At 42.3% G+C, this 25,179-nt stretch overlaps 1 protein-coding gene across 1 annotated transcript; it reads right to left on the minus strand.

Moving 5' to 3' along the window:
- Positions 1-892: 892 nt before the first annotated feature.
- Positions 893-24,155, minus strand: dthd1 (death domain containing 1). The gene is made up of 11 exons (XM_061914657.1): positions 24,022-24,155; positions 22,801-23,113; positions 22,551-22,730; positions 21,100-21,356; positions 20,748-20,906; positions 13,781-14,070; positions 10,651-10,901; positions 10,506-10,563; positions 10,153-10,435; positions 5,780-5,877; positions 893-906 (listed from the first exon to the last, which is right to left on the minus strand). Exons 1-11 carry the CDS (start codon positions 24,153-24,155, stop codon positions 893-895), a joined length of 2,037 nt encoding a protein of 678 aa, XP_061770641.1.
- Between the last annotated feature and the right edge of the window lie 1,024 nt (positions 24,156-25,179).

The following is a 25,179-nucleotide window of genomic DNA, read 5'->3' on the forward strand; positions in this document are numbered from 1 at the left end:
GGGCCGACCACAGAGAAGGCCCTGTCTCCCCTGGTCTTAAGTCTGGTCTTGGGCACCACGAGCTGGAGCTGGCTTTCGGACCTCAGAGCGCGCGCAGGGATGTAAATTTGGATGAGGTCCGAGATATATTGAGGTGCCAGTCCATGTAAAGATTTAAAAACAAACAGCAATGTTTTAAATTCAATTCTAAAATGAACAGGGAGCCAGTGCAAACTCTGAAGAATTGGGGTTATATGCTGGCGTTTCCTGGCCCCTGTTAAAAGTCGTGCTGCCGCGTTCTGGACTAACTGCAACCGGGAGAGAGCTTTTTGGCTAATGCCAGCATAAAGTTTATTGCAGTAGTCCAGGCGACTTGAAATAAAAGCATGCACGACTTGTTCAAAAAGGTTAAAAGATAAAAACGGTTTAACCTTTACTAAAAGACGAAGGTGATAAAAACACGATTTTAAAACGCCATTGACTTGTTTGTCTAGTTTAAAATCGCTGTCTATAGTGACGCCAAGGCTGGTGACTTTGGGACGCACATAATATTGCAATGGTCCCAAGTCAGTAAGGGCCGGACCAAAAACTAAAATTTCCGTTTTTCCCTCATTCATTATTAAAAAATTCTGGGCTAACCAAGCCTTGACGTCGCATAGACAGTTAAGAAGGGGTGTCAGGGGGCCGTGGCTTTTTGAAATCGGCATATAAATTTGGCAGTCATCTGCATAAAAGTGATAAAACACTCCATGTTTCTTAAAAATATCTCCAAGAGGGAGGAGATAAAGAGCGAACAGGATGTGGGCTAATATAGATCCTTGGGGGACACCACAGCAAAGCGGGGCAGAAGAGGAGGTGGCGTCCCCCAGCCTGACAGAGAAGGACCTCTCAGACAGGTAAGATCTGGACCACTCTAACGCAGGCCCCCTGACACCCACACAGTCTCTCAGGCGATCTAAAAGAATTGTGTGGTCGACTGTGTCAAAGGCAGCTGTAAGATCTAAAAGCACTAAAATGGCAGAGCTGCCAGAATCAGACATTAAAAGCAAGTCATTAAAAACCTTTAAAAGTGCAGATTCAGTACTGTGCAAAGCTTTGTATCCAGACTGAAATGGATCTAAAGTGCTATTTTCATCTAAAAAAGGCTGCAGTTGTGCCAGAACACATTTCTCCAAAATCTTTGACACAAAAGGTAATTTGCAAATGGGCCGATAATTTGACAAACTTGTCGGATCAAGACCTGGTTTTTTAATCAAAGGCTCAACAACAGCTCTTTTACAAAAGAAGGGGACACAGCCAGAAATCAAGCTGCTGTTGATAATGTTCCTAACAGACGAATCAATAGTGTCCCAGATTTCTTTAAAAAAGCGAGGGGGAACTGGGTCTGTGGAACATGATGAGGGTTTTAGCTTGCCGACTATTCCTGTAAGTTCAGGCTTGGACACAGGCTCAAAGTGACAGAACACAGTCGAGCACTGAGTGGCCACATTAAAACTTAATGGAAAACGCGAAAGATTTGCCCGAATAGAAGCAACCTTATCATTAAAAAAGGAGAGAAATGTTTCACAAGTTTCACTTGTCATCTCCAGTGAAGTGGCTGGATTCGGTTTAAGAACATTACTGATAGTATTAAAAAGAACACGTGGCTTACTGATGCTATTTAAAATTAAGTCTGACAAATATTTTGTTTTCTCAGCTTTAACCACACTTTGATAATTTCGACAGTTTTCTTTTAAAATTTGATAGGAGACTTCCAAGTGATCCCCTTTCCACTTGCGCTCCACCCTTCGCCACTCACGCCGAGCTGTGCGTGTGGTTTCATTGAGCCATGGTTCCTGTTTTAGTTTGGGACGTATAGCTCTGAGGGCCGCTATACTATCCAGAATCTTAGAACATGTCGAAAGAAAAGAGTACATCAATTGTTCAGTGTCTGCAGGGTGTGATATACTCTGCATGTACTCAGTAAACAAAGTAGAAAAGGCGGCTGCGGTGTCAGACCTAATAACACACGCATGACGCACGGCAAGCGGCTTTACATCAGGTTCAAAACTTAAATTAAACATAACAGGACTGTGATCACTGAACACCGCATCACCAATAACAACATTGTCAACAATAAAACCATAAGACAGTACAAGGTCTAGTGTATGCCCGCGTTCGTGTGTAGAACCACACACAGACTGTACAAAGTTAAAAGAGTCAATGACATTCAGGAAGATCCAGGATAAAGGTTTGTCTGGGCAGCAGGTGTGAATATTAAAATCACCAACAATTAAGATACGATCATATTTGGGCAGGATTTCGGCCAGAAATTCAGAAAAGTCATTTATAAAGTCTTTGTGGTACTTGGGTGCTCGATATACGACGACACACAGGACGACATCAGAAAGACCCAGTTCAAACATGCATAGTTCGAAGCTTGAAAAGGAGGATTGCAGGCGAATCTGACGGCATTTAAAGTCATTTTTAAAAACGACTGCTAATCCTCCTCCTTTTCGGCCGGACGTCCGCGGAGAATTAAAATAGGAACACTCCGGAGGCAGAAGTTCATTAAGAGCGGCGGACTCACCGACTCTCAGCCAGGTTTCTGTCCAACAGAGGAGGTCCAGTCCGCGGGAGACGAATAAATCCTTCAGGATAAATGTTTTGTTGGTCAAGGATCTTGCGTTAACAAGACTGAATTTAACGGGGGCCGGCTCGTCCAAGGCCGCTGCTAATCCGGGTGGGGCCTGACACAGAGCCCGCAGGTGGCGGGAATTCACGCCGCGTCTCCGGGGGCGGGGACAGCAGGAGCGAGGCGGGCGAGCTTCCCTCTGCAGACAGACAACAGGCACAATCCAGGACCCGGGGGGATCCAGCGAACGCGGGTGCAGGAAGAGACCAGGTGCCGGACCATACCTCCTTCGGGAAGCCACGGAAAGGCGGGCCAGGAGTGCCCTAACTCTCACCAGCTGGCCGCCACGTTTGCCGCGGCGCCGGTGGCGCTTTCGCCGGGGGGGAGGAGCCAGTGGGCGAAAAAGGAAAGGAGGAATCCGGCCAGGTGAGAACGCTGACTTGGACGTCGAAAAACCAACGTCGAAGTTGATCATGTCCGTGTGAGAGGGACACAGATCCAACAGTGTTTGGCAATCATACACAAACAGTGAGTCGACAGGGACAACAAAAAACGTGAACAGCACAAAAACAAACAGAACTGACAGCGATAGACGGCAGGCCATAGCACACACTGGCGCCATCTTGAATGGAGAAAAGAAAGAGACTATAATGTATAGCTGTGGTCTTACATGAATAATAAATGAACCCACGCATCGCAATGGTAATACGATAGACCTAGTGCTTGTCAGGGGTATCACCGTTTCCAAAGTTATGATACTCCCGTATACTAAAGTAATGTCCGATCATTACCTTACAAAATTTGAAGTTCAGACTCATGTTCAGCAAGCTAATAATGATAAGAACTGATAAAGCAGCCGCAACATTATTGCTGCCACAATGACGACTCTTGCTGACCTACTGCCCTCGGTAATGGCACCATTCCCAAATTGTGTGGGCTCTATTGATAACCTCACCAACAACTTTAACGACGCCCTGCGCGAAACCATTGATAGTATAGCACAGCTGAAGTTAAAAAAGGCTCCAAAAAGGCGTACCCCATGGTTTACAGAAGAAACTAGAGCTCATAAATTATCAAGTAGAAAGCTGGAACGCAAATGGCGCACTACTAAACTTCAGGTTTTCCATCAAGCATGGAGTGATAGTTTAATAACCTTAGCTAAAGCAAAATATTAACCAAATCTCATCCGCCTTAATAAAAACAATCCTAAGTTTTTGTTTAGTACGGTAGCATCGCTAACCCAACAAGGAACTCCTTCCAGAAGCTCCACCCACTCGGCAGATGACCTAATTAATTTTTTTAATAAGAAAATTGAAGTCATTAGAAAGGAGATTAAAGACAATGCGTCCCAGCTGCAACTGGGTTCTATTAACACAGATGCGACTGTAGATACGGCGGATACTGTCCTCCAAAATAGTTTCCCTCTTTTTGAAAAAATAACATTAGAAGAATTGTTACAACGTGTAAGTGGAATGAAACAAACAACATGTTTACTTGACCCACTTCCTTGGAAACTTATCAAGGAGCTCTTTTTATCATTAGGTCCATCAGTGCTAAATATTATAAACTTATCACTTTCCTCTGGCACTGTTCCCCTAGCATTAAAAAAGCGGTTATTCATGCTCTCCTTAAAAGACTTAACCTCGATCCTGACCTCATGGTAAACTACCGACCGGTTTCTCACCTTCCCTTTATTTTGAAAATCCTCGAAAAAATTGTTGCAGAGCAGCTAAATAAACACTCAGCGTCCAACAATTTATGTGAAACCTTTCAATCCGGTTTCAGGGCAAATCACTCTCCAGAGACAGCCTTCGCAAAAATGACTAATGATCTATTGCTAACGATAGATTCTGATGTGTCATGTATGTTGCTGCTCCTCGATCGTAGCGCTGCTTTTGACACCGTCGATCATAATATTTTATTAGAGCGTATGAAAACACGAATTGGTATGTCAGACTTAGCCCTGTCTTGGTTTAACTCCTATCTTACTGACAGGATGCAGTGCGTCTCCCATAACAATGTGACCTCGGACTATGTTAAGGTAACGTGTGGAGTTCCTCAGGGTTCGGTCCTTGGCCCTGCACTCTTCAGCATCAACATGCTGCCGCTAGGTGACATCATACGCAAATACGGTGTTAGCTTTCACTATTATGCTGTGACACCCAACGCTACATGCCCTTAAAGCTGACCAACACGCCGGATTGTAGTGAGCTGGAAGCGTGTCCTAATGAAATTAAACGATGGATGTCCGCTAACTTTTTGCAACACAATGCCAAGAAAACGGAAATTCTGATTATCGGTCCTGCGAGACACCGACCTCTATTTAATAGTACAACTTTTACATTTGACAACCAAACAATTAAACAAGGCAACTCGGTAAAGAATCTGGGTATTATCTTCGACCCAACTCTCTCCTTTGAGTCACACATTAAAAGCGTTACTAAAACGGCCTTCTTTCATCTCCGTAGTATCGCTAAAATTCGCTCCATTTTGTACACTAGCGACGCCGAGATCATTATCCATGCGTTTCTTACATCTCGTCTGGATTACTGTAATGTATTATTTTCGGGTCTCCCCATGTCTAGCATTAAAAGATTACAGTTGGTACAAAATGCGGCTACTAGACTTTTGACAAGAACAAGAAAGTTTGATCACATCACGCCTGTACTGGCTCACCTGTACTGGGTTCCTGTGCACTTAAGATGTGACTTTAAGGTTTTACTACTTATGTATAAAATACTATACGGTCTAACTACAGCCTATCTTGCCGATTGTATTGTACCATATGTCCCGGCAAGAAATCTGCGTTCAAAGGACTGCAGTTTATTAGTGATTCCCAAAGTCTGCGGGCTATAGAGCGTTTTCCAATCGGGCTCCAGTACTCTGGAATGCCCTCCCCGTAACAGTTCGAGATGCTACCTCAGTAGAAGCATATAAGTCTCATCTTAAAACTCATTTGTATACTCTATCCTTTAAATAGACCCCCTTTTTAGATCAGTTGATCTACCGTTTCTTTTCTTTTTCTCCTCTATCCCCCTCTCCCTTGTGGAGGAGGGGGACACTGGTCCGGTGGCCATGGATGAAGTACTGGCTGTCCAGAGTCGGGACCCAGGATGGACCGTTCGTCCAGAGTCGGGACCCAGGATGGACCGCTCGCCTGTGTATCGGTTGGGCACATCTCTGCGCTGCTGATCCGCCTCCGCTTGGGATGGTTTCCTGCTGGCTCCACTTTGGACGGGACTCTCGCTACTATATTGGATCCACTTTGGACTGGACTCTCACCGTTATGTTAGATCCACTATGGATTGGACTTTCACAATATCATGTTAGACCCGCTCGAATTCCATTGCTTTCGGTCCCCTAGGGGGCGGGGGGGTTGCCCACATATGCGGTCCTTTCCAAGGTTTTTCATTGTCACTGTCACCAACGTCCCACTGGGGTGAGTTTTTCCTTGCCCTTATGTGGGCTCTACCGAGGATGTCGTTGTGGTTTGTGCAGCCCTTTGAGACACTTGTGATTTAGGGCTATATAAATAAACGTTGATTGATTGATTGATTGATCATTTGTAGTGCAGCTGAACACATATGAACACACATTCTGACATACAACTAAAGACTTGCAAAAGCGGGGGGTTGTTTTTTCTCCCAAAGGACTTATATACTTTTCAAAGGGGGGTTTAGTTGTCTTTGTCACATCTAACTTTGGTTTTAATGGTAACGGCTCCTTTGCTGACTTAGCTTGATAATTAATACCTCACACCCTCATGTCGGGGCTCTATTGTGTGTACCTTTATTCGTGAGGTATTTTAAAACGAATCATTTAGAGAAATACCTAATTATATACCCCAATAATTGGATGATAGTTAGCATGCAGAAATATGATGGGAAGATCGATATACTTGTTTCATTAGGTGTTTGTGTATTCTAGCAATATATATAGTTAGCATTAAAAATATTCACATCATTCTCTTTGGAGAACAATACAGAGAGATGCTCCAAAAAAACTAAAGAAGGCAAAAAAAGACTAAAGAAGCAAAAGCAGGGTAAATAAAAGGGAGAAGGGAGGTAAGCGCCCGCCTTTATTGAAAGCAAGCAGAAAAATCCAAAACAAAACTTCCCTAGACGTGCAGTTCATATGTTCCTTCTCCTCACAATGATCGTATTTCAGTCACACTACGTCAATTTCCGTGACTTTCCGCGTTTAATGGTAGATTTGGTGTTTATTGGTCAAGTCTGTGATTCCGTCCGCCATTACAGTAACGCGGAATCAGAAGCCCCTATGATCCGGTTTCGTTTTATAAACTGTACCATCCATGCTAAAACAGAAGCGTGCCGCTGTTTTTAAAGGCCAACTGAATGAAACCCAATACTACCGACCACGCAGTCTGATAGTTTATATATCAATGATGAAATATTAACAATGCAACCCATGCCAATACGGCCGGTTTAGTTTACTAAATTACAATTTTAAATTTCCTGCGGAGTTTCTTGTTGAAAACGTTGCGGAATGATGATGCGTATGATGACGCGTATGATGACGCGTGTTTGTGACGTTATTGGTTGGAGGGGACATATTAGCCCAGCGCCACTTACGGCCAAAAGTCGTCTCTTTTCATCGCATAATTACACAGTAATTTGGACATCTGTGTTACTGAATCTTTTGCAAGTTGTTCAATTAATAATGGAGACTATAAAGAATAATGCTGTTGGTGGAAAACGTGGATTGCAGCTGCCTTTAGCACCAAAACATAGCCTGTGTTTCTTTGGTTGTTGTGATTTTTTAACACAGAGCGGTCAAGCAAACATGTTTCTCTACGTCAACCAGCAGGTTTTTGGATGGGAAAATTGTGATATTAAGTCGGCTCTTACCGGAGACTTCAGTGGATTATGCGACTCCCTCCCGCAGCTCAAAAAGGCAGCTGTGATCTTGGCTCCTCCATTGGCTTCTCTGAGAGACACTGGCGTTCACCGCAGCCATCCGACTTTCAGGTATGACTTTATAATAAGGGATCTTCCAGAATTATCCTATTAAATGTGTATAATTACATCTGAAACGGTCCCACTGCCGCCGCCTGGAGCCGTCGCTTTTTCTTTTTTTTTCTTCCTTTGTTTTTTTTGTGTGCTGCACTCTAACTTTCCTCATCAACAAATCTTTCATCCTCGCTTAAATTAATGGGGAAAGTGTCGCTTTCTCTGTCCGAATAGCTCTTGCTGCTGGAGGCTCACATTATAAACAATGTGAGGGTGTGAGGAGCCCTCACACCGGTAACGTCACGCGCACATCGTCTGCTACTTCCGGTAAAGGCAAGGCTTTTTTATTAGCGACCAAAAGTTGCGAACTTTCTCGTCGATGTTCTCTACTAAATCCTTTCAGCAAAAATATGGCAATATCGTGAAATGATCAAGTATGACACAAGGAATGGACCTACTATTCCCTTTTAAATAGGAAAATCTCATTTCAGTAGGCCTTTAAGGACTAACTAAAAAGAGATAGTCAAAGATAATCTGCATGACACTGGTCTAGGGATTTTGGAATCTGCTGCAAAAATATCTTTTAACTGAATTCCTTTTTTGATAGCTGTGTGCTAATGGTTATGAGCAAACAGTAAAGAAGAATTGGATAAAAGATGTAATTGGATGAGGTAAGTCATTATGTCCACTGAAAACAATAAGATCTTCCCATCGCTGCCTGTTGAGATACATGTTTCTTACACTTTCTGGCTGCCGGTTTCAAGAAAAAGTACTGAGCAGCAGTCGCTGATTAAGGCTTAACACTCAGCAGGTTGTCATCCATGGACTTCCTGATGCTGTGATGTGATAAATTCAAAAGATCTCATGGATATCGTGTGAAGTTCTTCAATCTGACTATTCTCAAGATTTAGCAATACTATAAAAACAAAACCTGCAGGGATCATATAAAAACACACCAACCTCATGATAAGGCACTTCCACGCCATGTAGAACAAAAGTACCTTCAACTTATACAAAACCCAAAACCAGTGAAGTTGGCACGTGTAAATCTTAAATAAAAATAGAATACAATGATTTGCAAATCCTTTTCAACCAATATTCAATTGAATAGTCTGCAAAGAAAAAGATATTTATCATTCAAACTGGAAAACTATGTTATTTCTTGCAAATATTAGCTCATTTGGAATTTAATGCTTACAACATGTTTAAAAAAAGCTGGCACAAGTGACACAAAAGACTGAGAACATTGAGGAATGCTCATCAAACACTTATTTGGAACATCCCACAGGGGAACAGGTTAATTGGGAACAGGTGGGTGCCATGATTGGGTATAAAAGCAGTTTCCATGAAATGCTCAGTCATTCACAAACAAGGATGGGGCGAGGGTCACCACTTTGTGAACAAATGCGTGAGCAAATTGTGGAACAGTTTGAGAACAACATTTCTCATCCAGCTATTGCAAGGAATTTAGGGATTTCACTATCTATGGTCCGTAATATCATCAAAAGGTTCAGATAATCTGGAGTAATCACTGCATGTAACACTCAATGCCCCGTGACCTAGGATCCCTCTGGCGTTACTTCATCAAAAAGCGGCATCAGTGTGTAAAGGATATCACTACATGGGCTCAGGAACACTTCAGAAAACCATTGTCAGTAACTACAGTCCGTCGCTTCATCTGTAAGTGCAAGTTAAAACTCTACTATGCAAAGCGAAAGTCATTTATCAACAACACCCAGAAACACCGCCGGCAGTGCTGGGCCCGGGCTCATCTAAGATGGTCTGATGCAAAATGTAAAAGTGTTCTTTGGTTTGATGAGTCCACATTTCAAATTGATTTTGGAAATTGTGGACGTCATGTCCTTCGGAAGAAAGAGGAAAAGAACCATTGTTCTAGGCGCAAGTTCAAGAGAAAGCATCTGTGATGGTATGGGGGTGTATTAGTGCATGAATAACTTAATCATCTGTGAAGGCACCATTAATGCTGAAAGGTACATACAGGTTTTGGAGCAACATATGATGCTAACCGAGCAACGTTATCATGGAGGCCCTTGCTTATTTCAGCAAGACAATGCCAAGCAATGTGTTACATAGTAAAAGAGTGCAGGTACTAGACTGGCCTGCCTGAAGTCCAGACCTGTCTCCCATTGAAAATGTGTGGTGTAATGTGAAGCCTAAACATACTGAGACCCTGGACTGTTGAACAACTTAAGCTGTACAGAATTGAAGAATTCCACCTGAAAAGCTTAAAAAAATCGGTCTCCCCAGTTCCCAAACGTTTACTGAGTGTTGTTAAAAGGAAAGGCCATGTAACACAGTGGTAAAAAAAAGCCCCTGTGCCAACTTTTGCAATGTGTTGCTGCCATTAAATTCTAAATTAAGGATAATTTGCAAAGAAAATTCAGTTTCTCAGTTCCAACATTAAATATATTGTCTTTGCAGTCTAGTCAATTGAATATAAATTGAAAAGGATTTGCAAATCATTGTAGTCTGTGTTTATTTACAAATTACACAACATGCCAACTTCACTGGTATTGGGTGTAAAGTAAGCCCGTTAAGGAGCAGCGTCTTTATTTCATATTGTGTGAGGTCGCTGCCTGGCGTAACAACAGCTCTGCAGCAAGGTCAGGCCTGCCGCTCCTGGCCAAGCAGCGTGCCAGCTGGGAGGCCTGGGGCCATAGCGAGGAAGCAGGCAGTTCCCTCCTCCACATGGTCAACATGCGGAAAGCCTCGCCGGGAAGGTTGTCCCCGGCCCGGAGCTTCGCCAGCTGAGTGGAGCTACGGCGAATACGCAGAGAATGCGCCAGAGGGCCTAATTCTTCTTCTGAAAGCTCCCCGGACAGCCAGAGAAGGAGCGAGTCTGGGAGGGAGTCTGGTGGGATTCGTGGGAAAGAAGTGAAAGTTAGGGGCAGACTATGCTTTGTTGGTCAAATACGTCTCACCTGTCCTGTCACAGAGCGATATCTTCGGCGTGACGGGCCGTCTGATGCTTCGGTCTCGCTAAAATTAAACAGCAAGGGAAATTAAACAAGCGGGCTCTAAAGTCGCGGATTACTTACTTGTTCATGAATCATTTGGAAAAAGCACCTTAGGCAGAGTCAGAGGCAGCGTGCACACAGGTTCCCCCAGGTTCTCCACGTCCACCCTGACCACCTTGTCCCATCGCCACTCCGCCTGACCTCTGGTGGCCTTGTAGAAGACGGCCGCGCCCTTGTAGTGAGGTGAGCTGTAGTTACCGAAGGGTTCCACCTCAGTCAGGGGCACCAGCAGCTCGTTCCTGCGCTGACTGTGGAAAGTGATGCGCTCTTTTAGAACGCCACACTTGCTTGCCCGAGGTCCTGCGGCAACATATAACATCTGGATAGGTCATCAAACAAAGAACATCTTGCATTTCCTCACCACAGGACAAAGGTAGCTCCATCATACAGTAGATTCCACGTGTGTACAAACTGTCTGCACCTGCATGGTCGTCATTAATCTAATATAATTAGAGACAACCGCTCATGCAAGCAGCTGTGTAAGCAAAGTGCTGCTTGCAACCTTTCCGGCTACCTTTCTTTGCATGTTGTGTTTAACCTTTTAGCATCAGGTCGCTGTTGAGCACAGTTTAAGCTTTGTTTAGTACACAATGATGCGTCAGAAAAGTATTCGTCTCAGGGAGTAAGTCACTGTTCAATCCCAAATTCTTTCGGATAACTATGAAGGACGGCCCTGCGATGAGGTGGCGACTTGTCCAGGGTGTACCCCGCCTTCCGCCCGATTGTAGCTGAGATAGGCGCCAGCGCCCCCCGCGACCCCAAAAGGGAATAAGCGGTAAAAAATGGATGGATGGATGGACTATGAAGGACCATCAAGATAGAATAGGAAGATTACCAAGTTTCAGTCTAAGCCTGGGCCCCTGGAGAGCGGGTCCAGACTGAAGCCAAGGGAAAAAACTCATAGCCATAGCCCACATAAGCATGTGTGCAAGAGGGAAACAAACATCAAAGAACACAAAGGACATTAAAGACATCAAACGAGCAGAGCTGATGCACCCAGACATTTCTACATACAGTCCCAGAAGTAAAACAACAACAACAAAAACATATACACTGTGGTGGCCTCTGCAGTGTTCCACGCAATCGTCTGCTGGGGTGGAGGGAGCATGGCCAGAGACAGGAGCAGACCCAACAAAGCAACCAAGAGAGCCGACTCCACTTTCGGCCGCCCTCTAACACTGAATTTGTGTGGTGACTTGTCCAGGGTGTGCGCTGCCTTCCACTCGAGTGCAGCTAGCATAGCCTCCAGCCCCTTCCCACTATCCCAAAAGGGACACAAATGAATAGAAAAATGCATTAATGGATATCTTTACTTGATTTACTATGGACTAAAAGGAAAAGGTCACACAAAAAGAGTCCCACGTCTTCCTCTCGACAAATTTTTGACTTGTTTGAATATATTTGAAAATACATTTTTGATGCCACATTCATCTTAAAGGGCAACCGCACTTTTCTTTGGAATTTCACAATCATTATGAAAGACTCGATGACAGATTGGTCATTGGTTGATTATTATTATTATCACCTAGCGGCAGCATGTACATGCTGCCGCTAGGTGACATCATACGCAAATACGGTGTTAGCTTTCACTGTTATGCTGATGACACCCAACTCTACATGCCCCTAAAGCTGACCAACACGCCGGATTGTAGTCAGCTGGAGGCGTGTCTTAATGAAATTAAACAATGGATGTCCGCTAACTTTTTGCAACTCAACGCCAAAAAAACGGAAATGCTGATTATCGGTCCTGCTAGACACCGAACTTTATTTAATAATACAACTCTAACATTTGACAACCAAACAATTAAACAAGGCGACACGGTAAAGAATCTGGGTATTATCTTCGACCCAACTCTCTCCTTTGAGTCACACATTAAAAGCGTTACTAAAACGGCCTTCTTTCATCTCCGTAATATCGCTAAAATTCGCTCCATTTTGTCCACTAAAGACGCCGAGATCATTATCCATGCGTTTGTTACGTCTCGTCTCCATTACTGTAACGTATCATTTTCGGGTCTCCCCATATCTAACATTAAAAGATTACAGTTGGTATAAAATGTGGCTGATAGACTTTTGACAAGAACAAGAAAGTTTGATCACATTACGCCTGTACTGGCTCACCTGCACTGGCTTCCTGTGCACTTAAGATGTGACTTTAAAGTTTTACTACTTACGTATAAAATACTACACGGTCTAGCTCAATCCTATCTTGCCGATTGTATTGTACCATATGTCCCGGCAAAAATCTGCGTTCAAAGGACTCCGGCTTATTAGTGATTCCCAAAGCCCAAAAAAAGTCTGCGGGCTATAGAGCTTTTTCATTTCGGGCTCCAGTACTCTGGAATGCCTTCCCCGTAACAGTTCGATATGCCACCTCAGTAGAAGCATTTAAGTCTCACCTTAAAACTCATTTGTATACTCTAGCCTTTAAATAGACTCCCTTTTTAGACCAGTTGATCTGCCGTTTCTTTTCTTTTTCTCCTATGTCCCACTCTCCCTTGTGGAGGGGGTCCGGTCCGATCCGGTGGCCATGTACTGCTTGCCTGTGTATTGGCTGGGGACATCTCTGCGCTAATGATCCGCCTCCGCTTGGGATGGTTTCCTGTTGGCTCCGCTGTGAACGGGACTCTCGCTGCTGTGTGGGATCCGCTTTGGACTGGACTCTCGTGACTGTGTTGGATCCATTATGGATTGAACTTTCACAGTATCATGTTAGACCCGCTCGACATCCATTGCTTACCTCCTCTCCAAGGTTCTCATAGTCATCATTGTCACCGACGTCCCACTGGGTCATTATTGTCACCGATGTCCCACTGGGTGTGAGATTTCCTTGCCCTTATGTGGGCCTACCGAGGATGTCGTAGTGGTTTGTGCAGCCCTTTGAGACACTAGTGATTTAGGGCTATATAAGTAAACATTGATTGATTGATTGATTATTTGCAAAACAAAATTAAGTTTCTCATATCTTGTTTTTGCAGTATATTCAATTGAATATAAGTTGAAAATGATTTGCCAAATCATTGTATTCTGTTTTTATTTACCATTTACACAACGTGATTTGGTATTTTTACAGCAGTTTTGGGGTAGCTGGTGTTTTTTGGTACCTAAGAAAAAATGTGTGAGTAAATTGATGATTAAAGTTTACAGTCAAGTTACCGGGAATGATTCTCTTGTCTAACCTGCACAGGTGACATTCCCGCAAAGGCGTAGGACGAGCTGATCCCCCTCCCGCATGCAGATCTCCGGTGACGTCTGCAGGGCTGCTCTGTCACCTCCTGCCTGCAGTCTGGACATTTCCCAACTGAGCTCCCTGCTCGGCAAGGCGGACACCTGGACGGCACGGGGCTCACCCTGGCGGTGCCGGATGACCACTCTAACCAGGTGGCCACGCACTGAGTCCACCAGGTCCTCTGCCAGGGATGTGAGCTGGCAAGGCTGCATCGGGGAGAGGAGGCGGACCACCAGCAGTCTGCAGGAGGACGGAACAAAAAGGATGTCTCTTTCATTCTTGCTGCACACGCAAGACTTTTATTTGCATACGGGTGTTCACATTAAGAAGTACGGCAAAATTCAGTGCACTGTCAGTGCTTAGATGTGGCATTCAAAATGGACACTTCACCCTCGATTGCTTGGTTTTAAATTATGTCACGTCCCTCTCATTAAATATGCGTGGTGGTCAAGCTAGCGTCTGTTCTCAATGGGTACAAGGCGCCATTTAGCCTTTCTCAAAGTTAAATGCCCCGCCTGTGTGTTGTTTTCGCATGTACAAACTGTTCAAATCGCCACAAGGGTAACATTTTCTTCAAAGTTCCTGGAGAGGTTGATGTGTATTTCTGGTCTTGTCACCCCCTCTCAGCCATTTTGGTGACAAGGCAGTGCGGCTGGATCAAAAGAGACATCGGAGATGCTTTGCTGAACAAAAAGTTGCTTTCTTACAAGCGAATGTCATTAAACAAGTCTGCAGTACCTGGAGGAGCTCAAGTCAAAAATCAAGGACTATGTTTAGCGGTTGTTGTTTGATTGTGCACATGACAATGTTGTTCTTGTTTGACATTTGTGTGTGCATTTAAAAGCGAGTAATTTTGGTGTGGCCCCTTTAAAAGTTTCCCAAAGGTGGGGGTTTGTTGTTACCGCCATTTTTTGAGTCATGTGACGTAAGCGGTCATTCATTCTCGTCTTTGAGGAATAAATGACGCACACATTTCAAAGATTTTCAAGTTGTCTTGCTTTTAATTTGAAGGAGCCAAACCCATCTATCCATCCGTTTTCTACCTCTTGTCTCTTTTGTGGTCGCGAGGGATGTCGCTGGAGCATATCTCGGCTGCATTCAGGCAGAAGGCGGTGTACACCCTGGACAAGTTGACACCTCATCGCAGGACCAACACAGATAGACAGACAACATTCACACTCACATTCACACACTAGGGTCAATTTTAGTGTTGCCAATCAACCTATCGCTGGTGCAAGTTTTTGGAGGTGGGAGGAAGCCGTAGTACCCGGGGGCAACCCACGCAGTCACAGGGAGAACATGCAAACTCCACACAGATAGATCCCGAGCCTGGGGTTGAACCCAGGACTAAACAGGACCTTAGTATTGTGAGGCAGATGCACTAACCCCTCTTCCACCGTTCTGCCTAGGAGCCGAACCACCGTCTTATATTCCTTCTTTCTCTGTCTGGGTATGTGTTAATTCAGGAGGGTACAACCTGACCATTTAAGGATATGTTCATCTGTAAGTGACCGGAAAACAACCTCTAAAAGTTGTAACTTAGAAGTTGACATGAAGACAGACATGGAGTCTCTCCTCCAGGATGGAGCTATCACTTTAGCATTCCGAAGTCTGAATTTATTGCCTCTTCTCGTGAGAGAGTTAACCCAGTCCATATGCGAATGTCCAACTAAGGCTCTTTAATTTTTCATGGACTCAAACATTATTTACTTAAACCTGGTGGTTCGCTTTCTCCAAGGTGAATATAAACATTCACCATGTGTTGAACATAATGAGTCAATTGATTCTCTTCAAGGTAATCAAGTACGGCGGAAGAGTGCAAGATTTAACGAAATGATAACAAAAAAAGTCGCATGCATTCTAGTCCAAGGGAGCAGAGTCGAAGAACAACTTTCCATAGGTGATGTTCTACAGACCATTTTCAAGCCGCTCTCTGGCAGTCTCTTCAAAATACGCTGTTGTGTGGACAGTCTTATTTATGTGGTTTCCATATCGAGTCTACTGACAGATATAAGTTAGAACGATAGGCTACTTTGTGTTAGAAATGGCAACAGCGAGGATGCATGTGCATGTACGAGCCAGTCTGCCCCACAACAAGAGTGTAATGAAAAAGAAGAAACTTATTGACTACAGTATCGAATTACAATGGCGGAAATGCGCAAAACACGAAATGTCTACCATTTATAGAGATATCCGCTGATGTCACAACTGGGAACAACGTCACAAATTGGGCAAATTCAACACGGCTTGTTAGGAGGAAGTATAAAGGAAGGCAAGATTGTTTTAGAAATATCTCCGCCATGCCTCCATGGTTTGTTTTTAAATTTGGGGGGCTTATGCAGGTCCCAAATACCCCAAAACAGGCACCAATAGGAAAGAAAATTTAACATACATGGTCGACCACTTCTGGATAAATCCGTCTATTAATGTCGATATGTAGTATTGTTAAAACAGAACTGCATTTTTATTTTTTGCCTGTCGTTTACAATCATTATTAAAGACATGACGAGGGATGGATTTTTTTTTTAATGCTTTCTAAATATTTAATAAAAGTAAATAAAAGTCATCTGACAGCGGAACCAATGGGAGCTTCTCTATTTTGCCGATAAAATCCAATAAATAACAAATCAAAAACCACCAACAATACTCCATTTACATTTTGTGACCTGAATATTAACCAAGTATTAGTGATATTGTTGTTATAAGCGCGAACACAGACAAACTATTTATCGCGGTGAAATTAACACTTCCATGTGTCCCTATGTTTACATCGTCGAGTGGTCTGCCGCTTTCTCGCTTTCTTGTTTCCTGTAAATTTATTCCAGATTATAAATCATGCCTCTCACCTGGACGGAAGAAGTCTGAGAAAGTGTTCCGACAAGTTGGTACTCTTTGACTGCCATTTAGGACCCGAAACTGGAGAGGAAGACACAAAAAAGATGCTTGGTCTCCCCCGCCCCCCACCACTTGTCTTCGCGAGGAGTCATTCTTCACCTAAATGGGAATATATGAGCAGTCGGCATCCTAATGACAGCAGACATTGTAAAGTAAGTAATGTTTTATTATGTTAGTTGGCTTTCAAGAAGTCTGCAGTGAGTAATAATTGTTGTGATGCGTTTTTGAAATGGATGATCAATGATCAATATACAAACATATTAAATATACAGTACAGGCCAAGAGTTTGGACATACCTCCTCATTCATCCATCCATCCATCCATTTTCTACCGCTTGTCCCTTTTGGGGTCGCTGGAGCCTATTTCAGCTGCATTTGGGCAGAAGGCGGTGTACACCCTGGACAACTCTCCACCTCATCGCAGGGCCAACACATTTAGACAGACAACATTCACACTCACATTCACTCACTAGGGCCAATTTAGTGTTGCCAATCAACCTATCCCCAGGTGCATGTCTTTGGAAGTGGGAGGACGCCGGAGTACCCGGAAAGAATCCTGAACCTGGGATTGAACCCAGAATTGCTCAAGACCTTCGTATTGTGAGGCATATGCACTAAGCCCTGTTCCACCGTGCTGCCCGATCCTCATTCAATGTGTTTTCTTTATTTCCATGACTTATTTACATTGTAGATCAGGGGTCACCAACCTTTTTGAAACCAAGAACTACTTCTTGGGTACTGATTATTACAAAGGGCTGCCAGTTTGATACACACTTAACAAAATTGCCATAAATAGCCAATTTGCTCTATTAACCTTAAATATATATATATATATATATATATATATATATATATATATATATATATATATATATATATATATATATATATATATATATATAAATATATATATATATATATATATATATAAATTGGTCCGTCATTCCATCGTACATTTTTTTTCCTGATAAAAAATGATAAAATAAACTTAATTGAACGGTTTAAAAGAGGAGAAAACAGGAAAAAAATAAAATAAAATTTTGAAACATAGTTTCGGGAGGTGTTTAGGGCACGTCCAACCGGTAGGAGGCCACGGGGAAGACCCAGGACACGTTGGGAAGACTATGTCTCCCGGCTGGCCTGGGAACGCCTAGGGATCCCCCGGGAAGAGCTAGACGAAGTGGCTGGAGATAGGGAAGTCTGGGCTTCCCTGCTTAGGCTGCTGCCCCCGCGACCCGACCTCGGATAAGCGGAAGATGATGGATGGATGGATGGATGGATAGTTTATCTTCAATTTTGACTCTTTAAAATTCAAAATTCAACCGAAAAAAAGAAGAGAAAAACTAGCTCATTCGAATCTTTTTGAACAATTTAAAAAAGAATTTATGGAACATCATTAGTAATTTTTCCTGATTAAGATTAATTTTAGAATTTTGATGACATTTTTTAAATAGTTTAAATCCAATCTGCACTTTGTTAGAATATATAACAAATTGGACCAAGCTATATTTCTAACAAAGACAAATCATTTTTTTTTTCTGGATTTTCCCGAAAAAAAATTTTTTAAGAAATTCAAAAGACTTTGAAAAAAGATTTAAATTTGATTCTAAAAATGTTCTAGATTTGACAGAATATTTTTTTTTATTTTAATCAAAATAAGTTTTAAGAAATATTTCACAAATATTCTTTGTCGAAAAAACAGAAACTAAAATGAAGAATTAAATTCAAATGTATTTATTATTCTTTACAATAAAACAATTAATTTACTTTAATTTATTTATTTTAATTGTCAGGAAAAAAGAGGAAGGAATTTAAAAGGTAAAAAGGTATACGTGTTTAAAAATCCTAAAATAATTTTTAAGGTTGTATTTTTTCTCTAAAATTGTCTTTCTGAAAGTTATAAGAAGCAAAGTAAAAAAATAAATGAATTTATTTAAAAAAGTGAAGACCAAGTCTTTAAAATATTTTCTTAGATTTTCAAATTCTATTTGAGTTTTGTCTCTCTTAGAATTAAAAAAGTCGAGCAAAGCGAGACCAGCTTGCTAGTAAATAAATACAATTTAAAAAATAGAGGCAGCTCACTGGTAAGTGCTGCTATTTGAGCTATTTTTAGCGCGTTGGTGACTCCTGTTGTAGATTGTCAGTGAAGGCCTCAAAACTAGGAATAAACACATGTGGAGTTATGTACTTAACAAAAAAGGTGAAATAACTGAAAATATTTTTTGTATTATAGTTTCTTCAAAATAGCCACCCCTTGTTCTGATTACTTTTTCGTCCACTCTTGGCATTCTCTTGATGTGCTTTGAGAGATAGTCACCTGTAATCGTTTTCTCTTCACAGGTGTGCTTGAAGCTCATCGAGAAAATGCCAAGAGTGTGAGAAAACAGTGATCAGAGCAAAAGATGGCTATTTTGAAGAAACTAGAATACCAAACATGTTTTCAGTTATTTCATCTTTTTTTAGTTAAGTACATAACTCCACATGTGTTCATTCATAGTTTTGATGCCTTCAGGGACAATCTACAATGTAAATAGTCATGAAAATAAACAAAACGCGTTGAATGAGGAGGTGTGTCCAAACTTTTTGCCCGTACTGTATATTTAATATTTACCTATATTGATCATTAATTTCAAAAACGCATCGCAACAATTATTACTCACTGCAGAATTCATGACAGCCAACAAACATAATAAAACATTACTTGTGTGTGTCCAAACTTTTGGCCTGTGCTGTACATACAAATGTGCTCAAATATTAAATTACATATATACATACATAATGTATATAAAACCTCAATGGAGGTGTTTGGAAAAAAATTTAAGGGCTTTATTGACAGAATTGCGCGGCTCCCACAGGCTCCACTGTAAGCAAACTTTTGATAGCATTTACGTCCATCATCATGTCGCTCATAATGATTGTGAACGATAGGCAAGATTCCCCAAAAAGTGCAAGTCCACTTTAAGTTCATCATTAATACTCATGTGCAAACGTCAAAATGGTTTAAAAACATACGAAGAAGGATGGGCGAAGCAAAAAAAAGTGGTTCTCAACCTTTTTTCAGTGATGTACCCCTTGTGAATTTTTTTTTTAATTCAAGTACCCCCTAATCAGAGCAAAACATTTTTGGTTGGAGAAAAAAAAAGAGATAAAGAAGTAAAATACAGCACTATGTCATCAGTTTCTGATTTATTAAATTGTGCAAAATGTTACTTATTTGTAGTGGTCTTTCTTAAAAGATTTGGAAAAAAAGATAAAAATAACTACAAACTTGTTGAAAAATAAACAAGTGATTAAATTATAAATAAAGATTTCTACACATAGAAGTAATCATCAACTTAAAGTGCCCTCTTTGGGGATTGTAATAAAGATCCATCTGGATTCATCAACTTAATTCTAAACATTTATTCACAAAAAAAGAAATATATAACATCAATATTTATGGAATGTATCTACAAAAAAATCTAGCTGTGAAGTGAATTATATTTATATAGCGCTTCTTCTCTAGTTACTCAAAGCGCTTTACATAGTGAAACCCAATATCTAAGTTTTACATTTAAACCAGTGTGGGAGGCACTGGGAGCAGGCGGGTAAAGTGTCTTGCCCAAGGACACAACGGCAGTGACTAGGATGGCGGAAGCAGGGATCGAACCTGCAACCCTCAAGTTACTGGCACGGCCGCTCTACCAACCGAGCTATACCGACCAACACTGAAAATTGCATTGTTGCATTTCTTTTCACGGTTTATGAACTTACGTTCATATTTTGTTGAAGTATTATTCAATAAATATATTTATAAAGGATTTCTGAATTGTTGCTATTTTTAGAATATTTTTTAAAAATCTCCCGTACCCCTTGGCATACATTCAAGTACGCGTTCTCCCATTTGAGAACCACTGTGAGAGGTACTTCAAAGGCTTCAGTATACACATTCATTTGAATACTTCTGAGTTGGCAATTTGTATTGTCATCAGTTTGCCCTGGTAGCAGCCTGAACACATACTGACAAACAAAAACAGTCCAAACCTGTCAAAATTCTCCATCAGTTCAAAAGACACGAGGCCATTCTGATGGCTCTGGATGTCGATTCCCTTGGCAACGTTCCACTGATGGTCTTTGCAGCACAGCACGCTCAGAAGCTCAACAGGGTTGTCTTTGGAGGACTGAATAGAGGAGCCCAGCATCCTAGCACAAAAAGTATTTTTTAATGCTAAGTTGGATTGAAAAGGCAATTACCTGTGGAGTCATCACATTAAATGTTGCTGAGGGGACACACTTTTTAATGAGCATTTAAGAAATGCATCCATATGTGTCACAATAAGTAGATTATTCTAACAAAATTATATGTATTATTTTCAACAATTGCTTCTTCGTTTACCTCCTTTGCTGGGAAGATGATACTGCAGGGCCAGCTGCAGGCAGAGTGAATGAACGCTTCACAAGGACCACCTGTCCTCTCATGTCTTTCCACTTGTCAGGATTTGGCGGACAGGGAAGTGTCACCGTGAGGGGTCTGAGCAGGGGCTGAGAGGACGGGTGGGCAAGGCAGAGGAGCGGGCTGGTGGACACCACCCTGAGGTAGGCTTCACTTTTGGACTTGACGGTGGCCAGAAGGATGGTGTCAAGCGGCTGGATCTGAGGTTTGGGACAAAGGTGTTTTTTCCAAACTCATCTAAGCACGGGCACATAAATTGTCATCAATGTGTAGAAATGCTTCCTGTCATGTATCATGTCTTAAAGGCCTACTGAAATGAGATTTTCTTATTTAAACGGGGATAGCAGGTCCATTCTATGTGTCATACTTGATCATTTCACGATATTGCCATATTTTTAATGAAAGGATTTAGTAGAGAAAATCCACGATATAGTTTGCAACTGGAGAAAAGCCCTGCCTCTACCGGAAGTCGCAGACGATGACATCAGAAGTTGATGGCTCCTCACATATTCACATTGATTTTAATGGGAGCCTCCAACAAAAAGTGCTATTCGGACCGAGAAAACGACAATTTCCCCATTAATTTGAGCGAGGATGAAAGATTTGTGTTTGAGGATATTGATAGCGACGGACTAGAAAAAAATTTATAAAAAAAAAACGAGATTGCGATCGCGTTGCATTGAGACGGATTCATATGTTTTTAGAGCCATTTACAAGGATAATTCTGGGAAATCCCTTATCTTTCTATTGTGTTGCTAGTGTTTTAGTGAGTTTAACAGTACCTGATAGTTGGAAGTGTACGTCCACGGCCGGGTGTTGACGTGCAGTGACTCAGGGAGTCGACGGCAGCTGTATGGACGGCACAAGCTCAGCTGATCTCCGGTAAGAAGCGACTTTTTAACCACAATTTTCTCACCGAAACCTGCTTGTTGACAAGTGGTCGGGATCCATGTCCGCTGTGATCCATAGGAAAGTTTCAACTCCGTGAATTTTAAACAAGGAATCACCGTGTGTTTGTGTGGCTAAAGGCTAAAGCTTCCCAACTCCATCTTGCTACTCTGACTTCTCCAATATTAATTTAACAAATTGGAAAAGATTCAGCAACACAGATGTCCAAAATACTGTGTAATTATGCGGTTAAAGCCGACGACATTTAGCTGTGTGTGTGCGCAGCGCTTATACTTCCTAAAAACCCGTGACGTCTTGCGTACACGTTATCATTACATAACGTTTTCAAGAAAAAACTCCCGGGAAATTTAAAAATGCAATTTAGTAAACTAAAAAGGCTGTATCGGCATGTCTTGCAATGTTAATATTTCATTATTGATATATAAACTATCAGACTGCGTGGTGGGTAGTAGTGGGTTTCAGTAGGCTTTTAAGACGACTCGTACCGTGTACTGCACAATGACGGAAGCCGTGAAGGATCCCGGGAGGTAGTAAAGGCAGATGCGAGGGTCCACGAGAGGTTTGTGAGACACGCCCCTTCTAGGAACTGTGAAGTGTTCTCGCTTAAGACATGAAACCACGGCAAACAAACCCAGTGAGTACACCTTCACTTCTGCAAAAGAGCCCTGAGGCCACAATTTCACAGGTCGTTTGGACCATCCAATGAATTATTTGATCATGTAATTGTTGCTTTACCCTCTGTCCACCGTGTGTGCCCTCTGTTGTCATAGGAGTGAGGTAGCTGGCCCTCCTCTCGCGGTCCACCAGCTTGACAGCGATGGTCCTATAGGTGCCGCGGTGACGCACACAGAAGGGAATTGCAACAGTCAGAGGGTAGCGGATGACACCACAGCCGTCAACTCTGACCCTGATCACTCTGCTGACCAGCTCCTCTGCATCGCTCACCATCAGGCAGCTTAGAGCGTCAGCCACTTCACAGTGCAGGACTTCAGCCACACCTAAAGGTGCTTGTATGAAGCATGCACCCAGTATATCCGAGTTCTGGAGTCTACAAACCAAAACAGTGGTCAATACATGGATATGGTGCATGGTATGTGTGAAAAAGAGACAAAATGACCACAGGTTTATCCCAGCATGCCTGTTTTGTGGTGTGGTAAATTATAATGTGTACAGTTTTCTAATATAATTATGAACTAGCATGTATTTAGACTTGTTCACAGAATCTTTTAGGGGATTGTTCTATAAGGAAATATGCCCTTAGATAGCTTTGGGTGCAGATGTCCATCAAAGCTCATCCAGAGAGTGATGACCCTTGTCCCCAGGACAATTGGAATCCTAAAGAAATGCAGGCTTGTTTTTTAGGAGTGACTATAAACACATTAACAACATCTGGGGGGAGTCCCACAGGTAGGAGTCGAGGGGTTGGAGGACACATGTCTTACACTGAACAGAGGAATAAGGTCAGGAAATAAATTGACAACAAACTGTGTTTGTCCAGACTGGCCGGCTCTGAGGCTAGAATTACAAAACAAATAAAGCTTTTTGTTAGACGATTCCTCGTTGGCGTCTTCTTGGCTCATCACCCGTCACAAAGTCACTTTGTCCTGGGTGAGTGACACGTTCAACAGATATACAACAGTGGTTACCCACTTATCAGGGGATTTAATGAGAATGTGCTTTACCATCGCTCATAAACAGAGTGGTTTACATCATGCACTGTGAACTTTGACAACAGTCTAAGTGTTGCACAAACGGGCTTTGTTCTGCTGGCGGCATGAAGATACAAGCTCATTATATTTGTTAAGCATGAAAAGTTCCAGTGAGCAGATAATCAATCATTTCTTTCTGAAACATAGGTTGCACCTTTTGGTGGAATTTGCTGTATGGTGGTTCCAGATGTGCGTGCTGAAGATTTTGTGTCTCTAATGTGGCAGAATGACGCACTGTGGTTCCTACCCCTTTTTTTCCAAGTCATTTTCCGTTAGTCTAATGTACGTGTCCGTCTTGTCCTTGTGACTTAGTAAATGATGGTAGGTGATTGGAGGCAGTTTCCGTCGAGTGGCAAGGCGTCCCTTTGTCGGCAGTTGCATGTCTTGTTTACTTCTGATGTGGCGGCGGTGGTATCATTTGCTTCTGGAGGTGTTAGTATACATTTGTTTTGGTTCTTGATTATCTGTTTGCGTTTCTACAAAACCCAAAACCAGTCAAGACTTCACAATCTACAGTCCGTAATATCATCAAAAAGTTTAGAGAATCTGGAGAATTCACTGCATGTAAGCGATGAAATTACGGATCTTCAATCCCTGAGGCGGTGCTGCATCAAAAACCGACATCAGTGTGAAAAGGATGTTACCGCATGAGCTCAGGAACACTTCAGAAAACCACTGTCAGTAACAACAGTTGGTTGCTACATCCGTAAGTGCAAGTTAATACTTTACTTTGCAAAGCGAAAGCCATTTATCAACAACACCCGAGTTCATCTAAGATGTTCTGTGGTCTGGCAAGTCCACATTTCAAATAATTTTTGGAACTGTGGACGTCGTGTCCTCTGGAACGAAGAGGAAAAAAAACGTCCTGATTGTTGTGAAGTGATTCACCAGTAAACTACTGGGTGAAGCAAAATCTGGAATGCTGACCAGCTCTAGGGAAGATGTGGAGGTGTTCCTAAGGGAAACTCATAATGACAACTACAAAAATCAGGCCCTGGGTGCCAACCATAACACCGACAGCTTGGAAAAACCAAGAAAGGAACTCATCATCAGTGAACCATCCTGGAAGGAAATCCAAGATGTGGTGAAAAAGGCCAGAACAGGATTTGCCCCCAGCCCTAGTGGTATACCCTATAAGGTGTATAAAAAATGCCTGATGCTCCTTCGGAGGCTGTGGATGCTGTTCCGGAGGATCTGGAAAAAGGGCACCATTCCATCATGGTGGAAAAGGCAGAAGGCTGATTTGTGCCAAAGGTAGAGAACTCCTCAACCATAAATCAATTGCGTACAATATCAATTCTTAATGTAGAAGGCAAAATCTTCTTTTCTGTAATGGCAAAAAGGATGACCTTACACGTGACTGAGAACGGATATATTGACACCTATATCCAAAAAGGTGGAATTC

Source organism: Nerophis ophidion, linkage group LG10, assembly GCF_033978795.1.
Source record: "Nerophis ophidion isolate RoL-2023_Sa linkage group LG10, RoL_Noph_v1.0, whole genome shotgun sequence".
NCBI classification, from domain to species: domain Eukaryota; kingdom Metazoa; phylum Chordata; class Actinopteri; order Syngnathiformes; family Syngnathidae; genus Nerophis; species Nerophis ophidion.

Coding starts and splice junctions, on each gene's coding strand:
- dthd1 (XM_061914657.1), bottom strand. CDS start 24,155: ATGCAACTGCCGACAAAGGGACGCCTTGCCACTCGACGGAAACTGCCT. Junction 20,907..21,099: donor TCATCTTCCCAGCAAAGGAG/GTAAACGAAGAA, acceptor TTTTTGTGCTAG/GATGCTGGGCTCCTCTATTC. Junction 5,878..10,152: donor TTGTTACGCCAGGCAGCGAC/CTCACACAATAT, acceptor GATCTAACATAA/CGGTGAGAGTCCAGTCCAAA.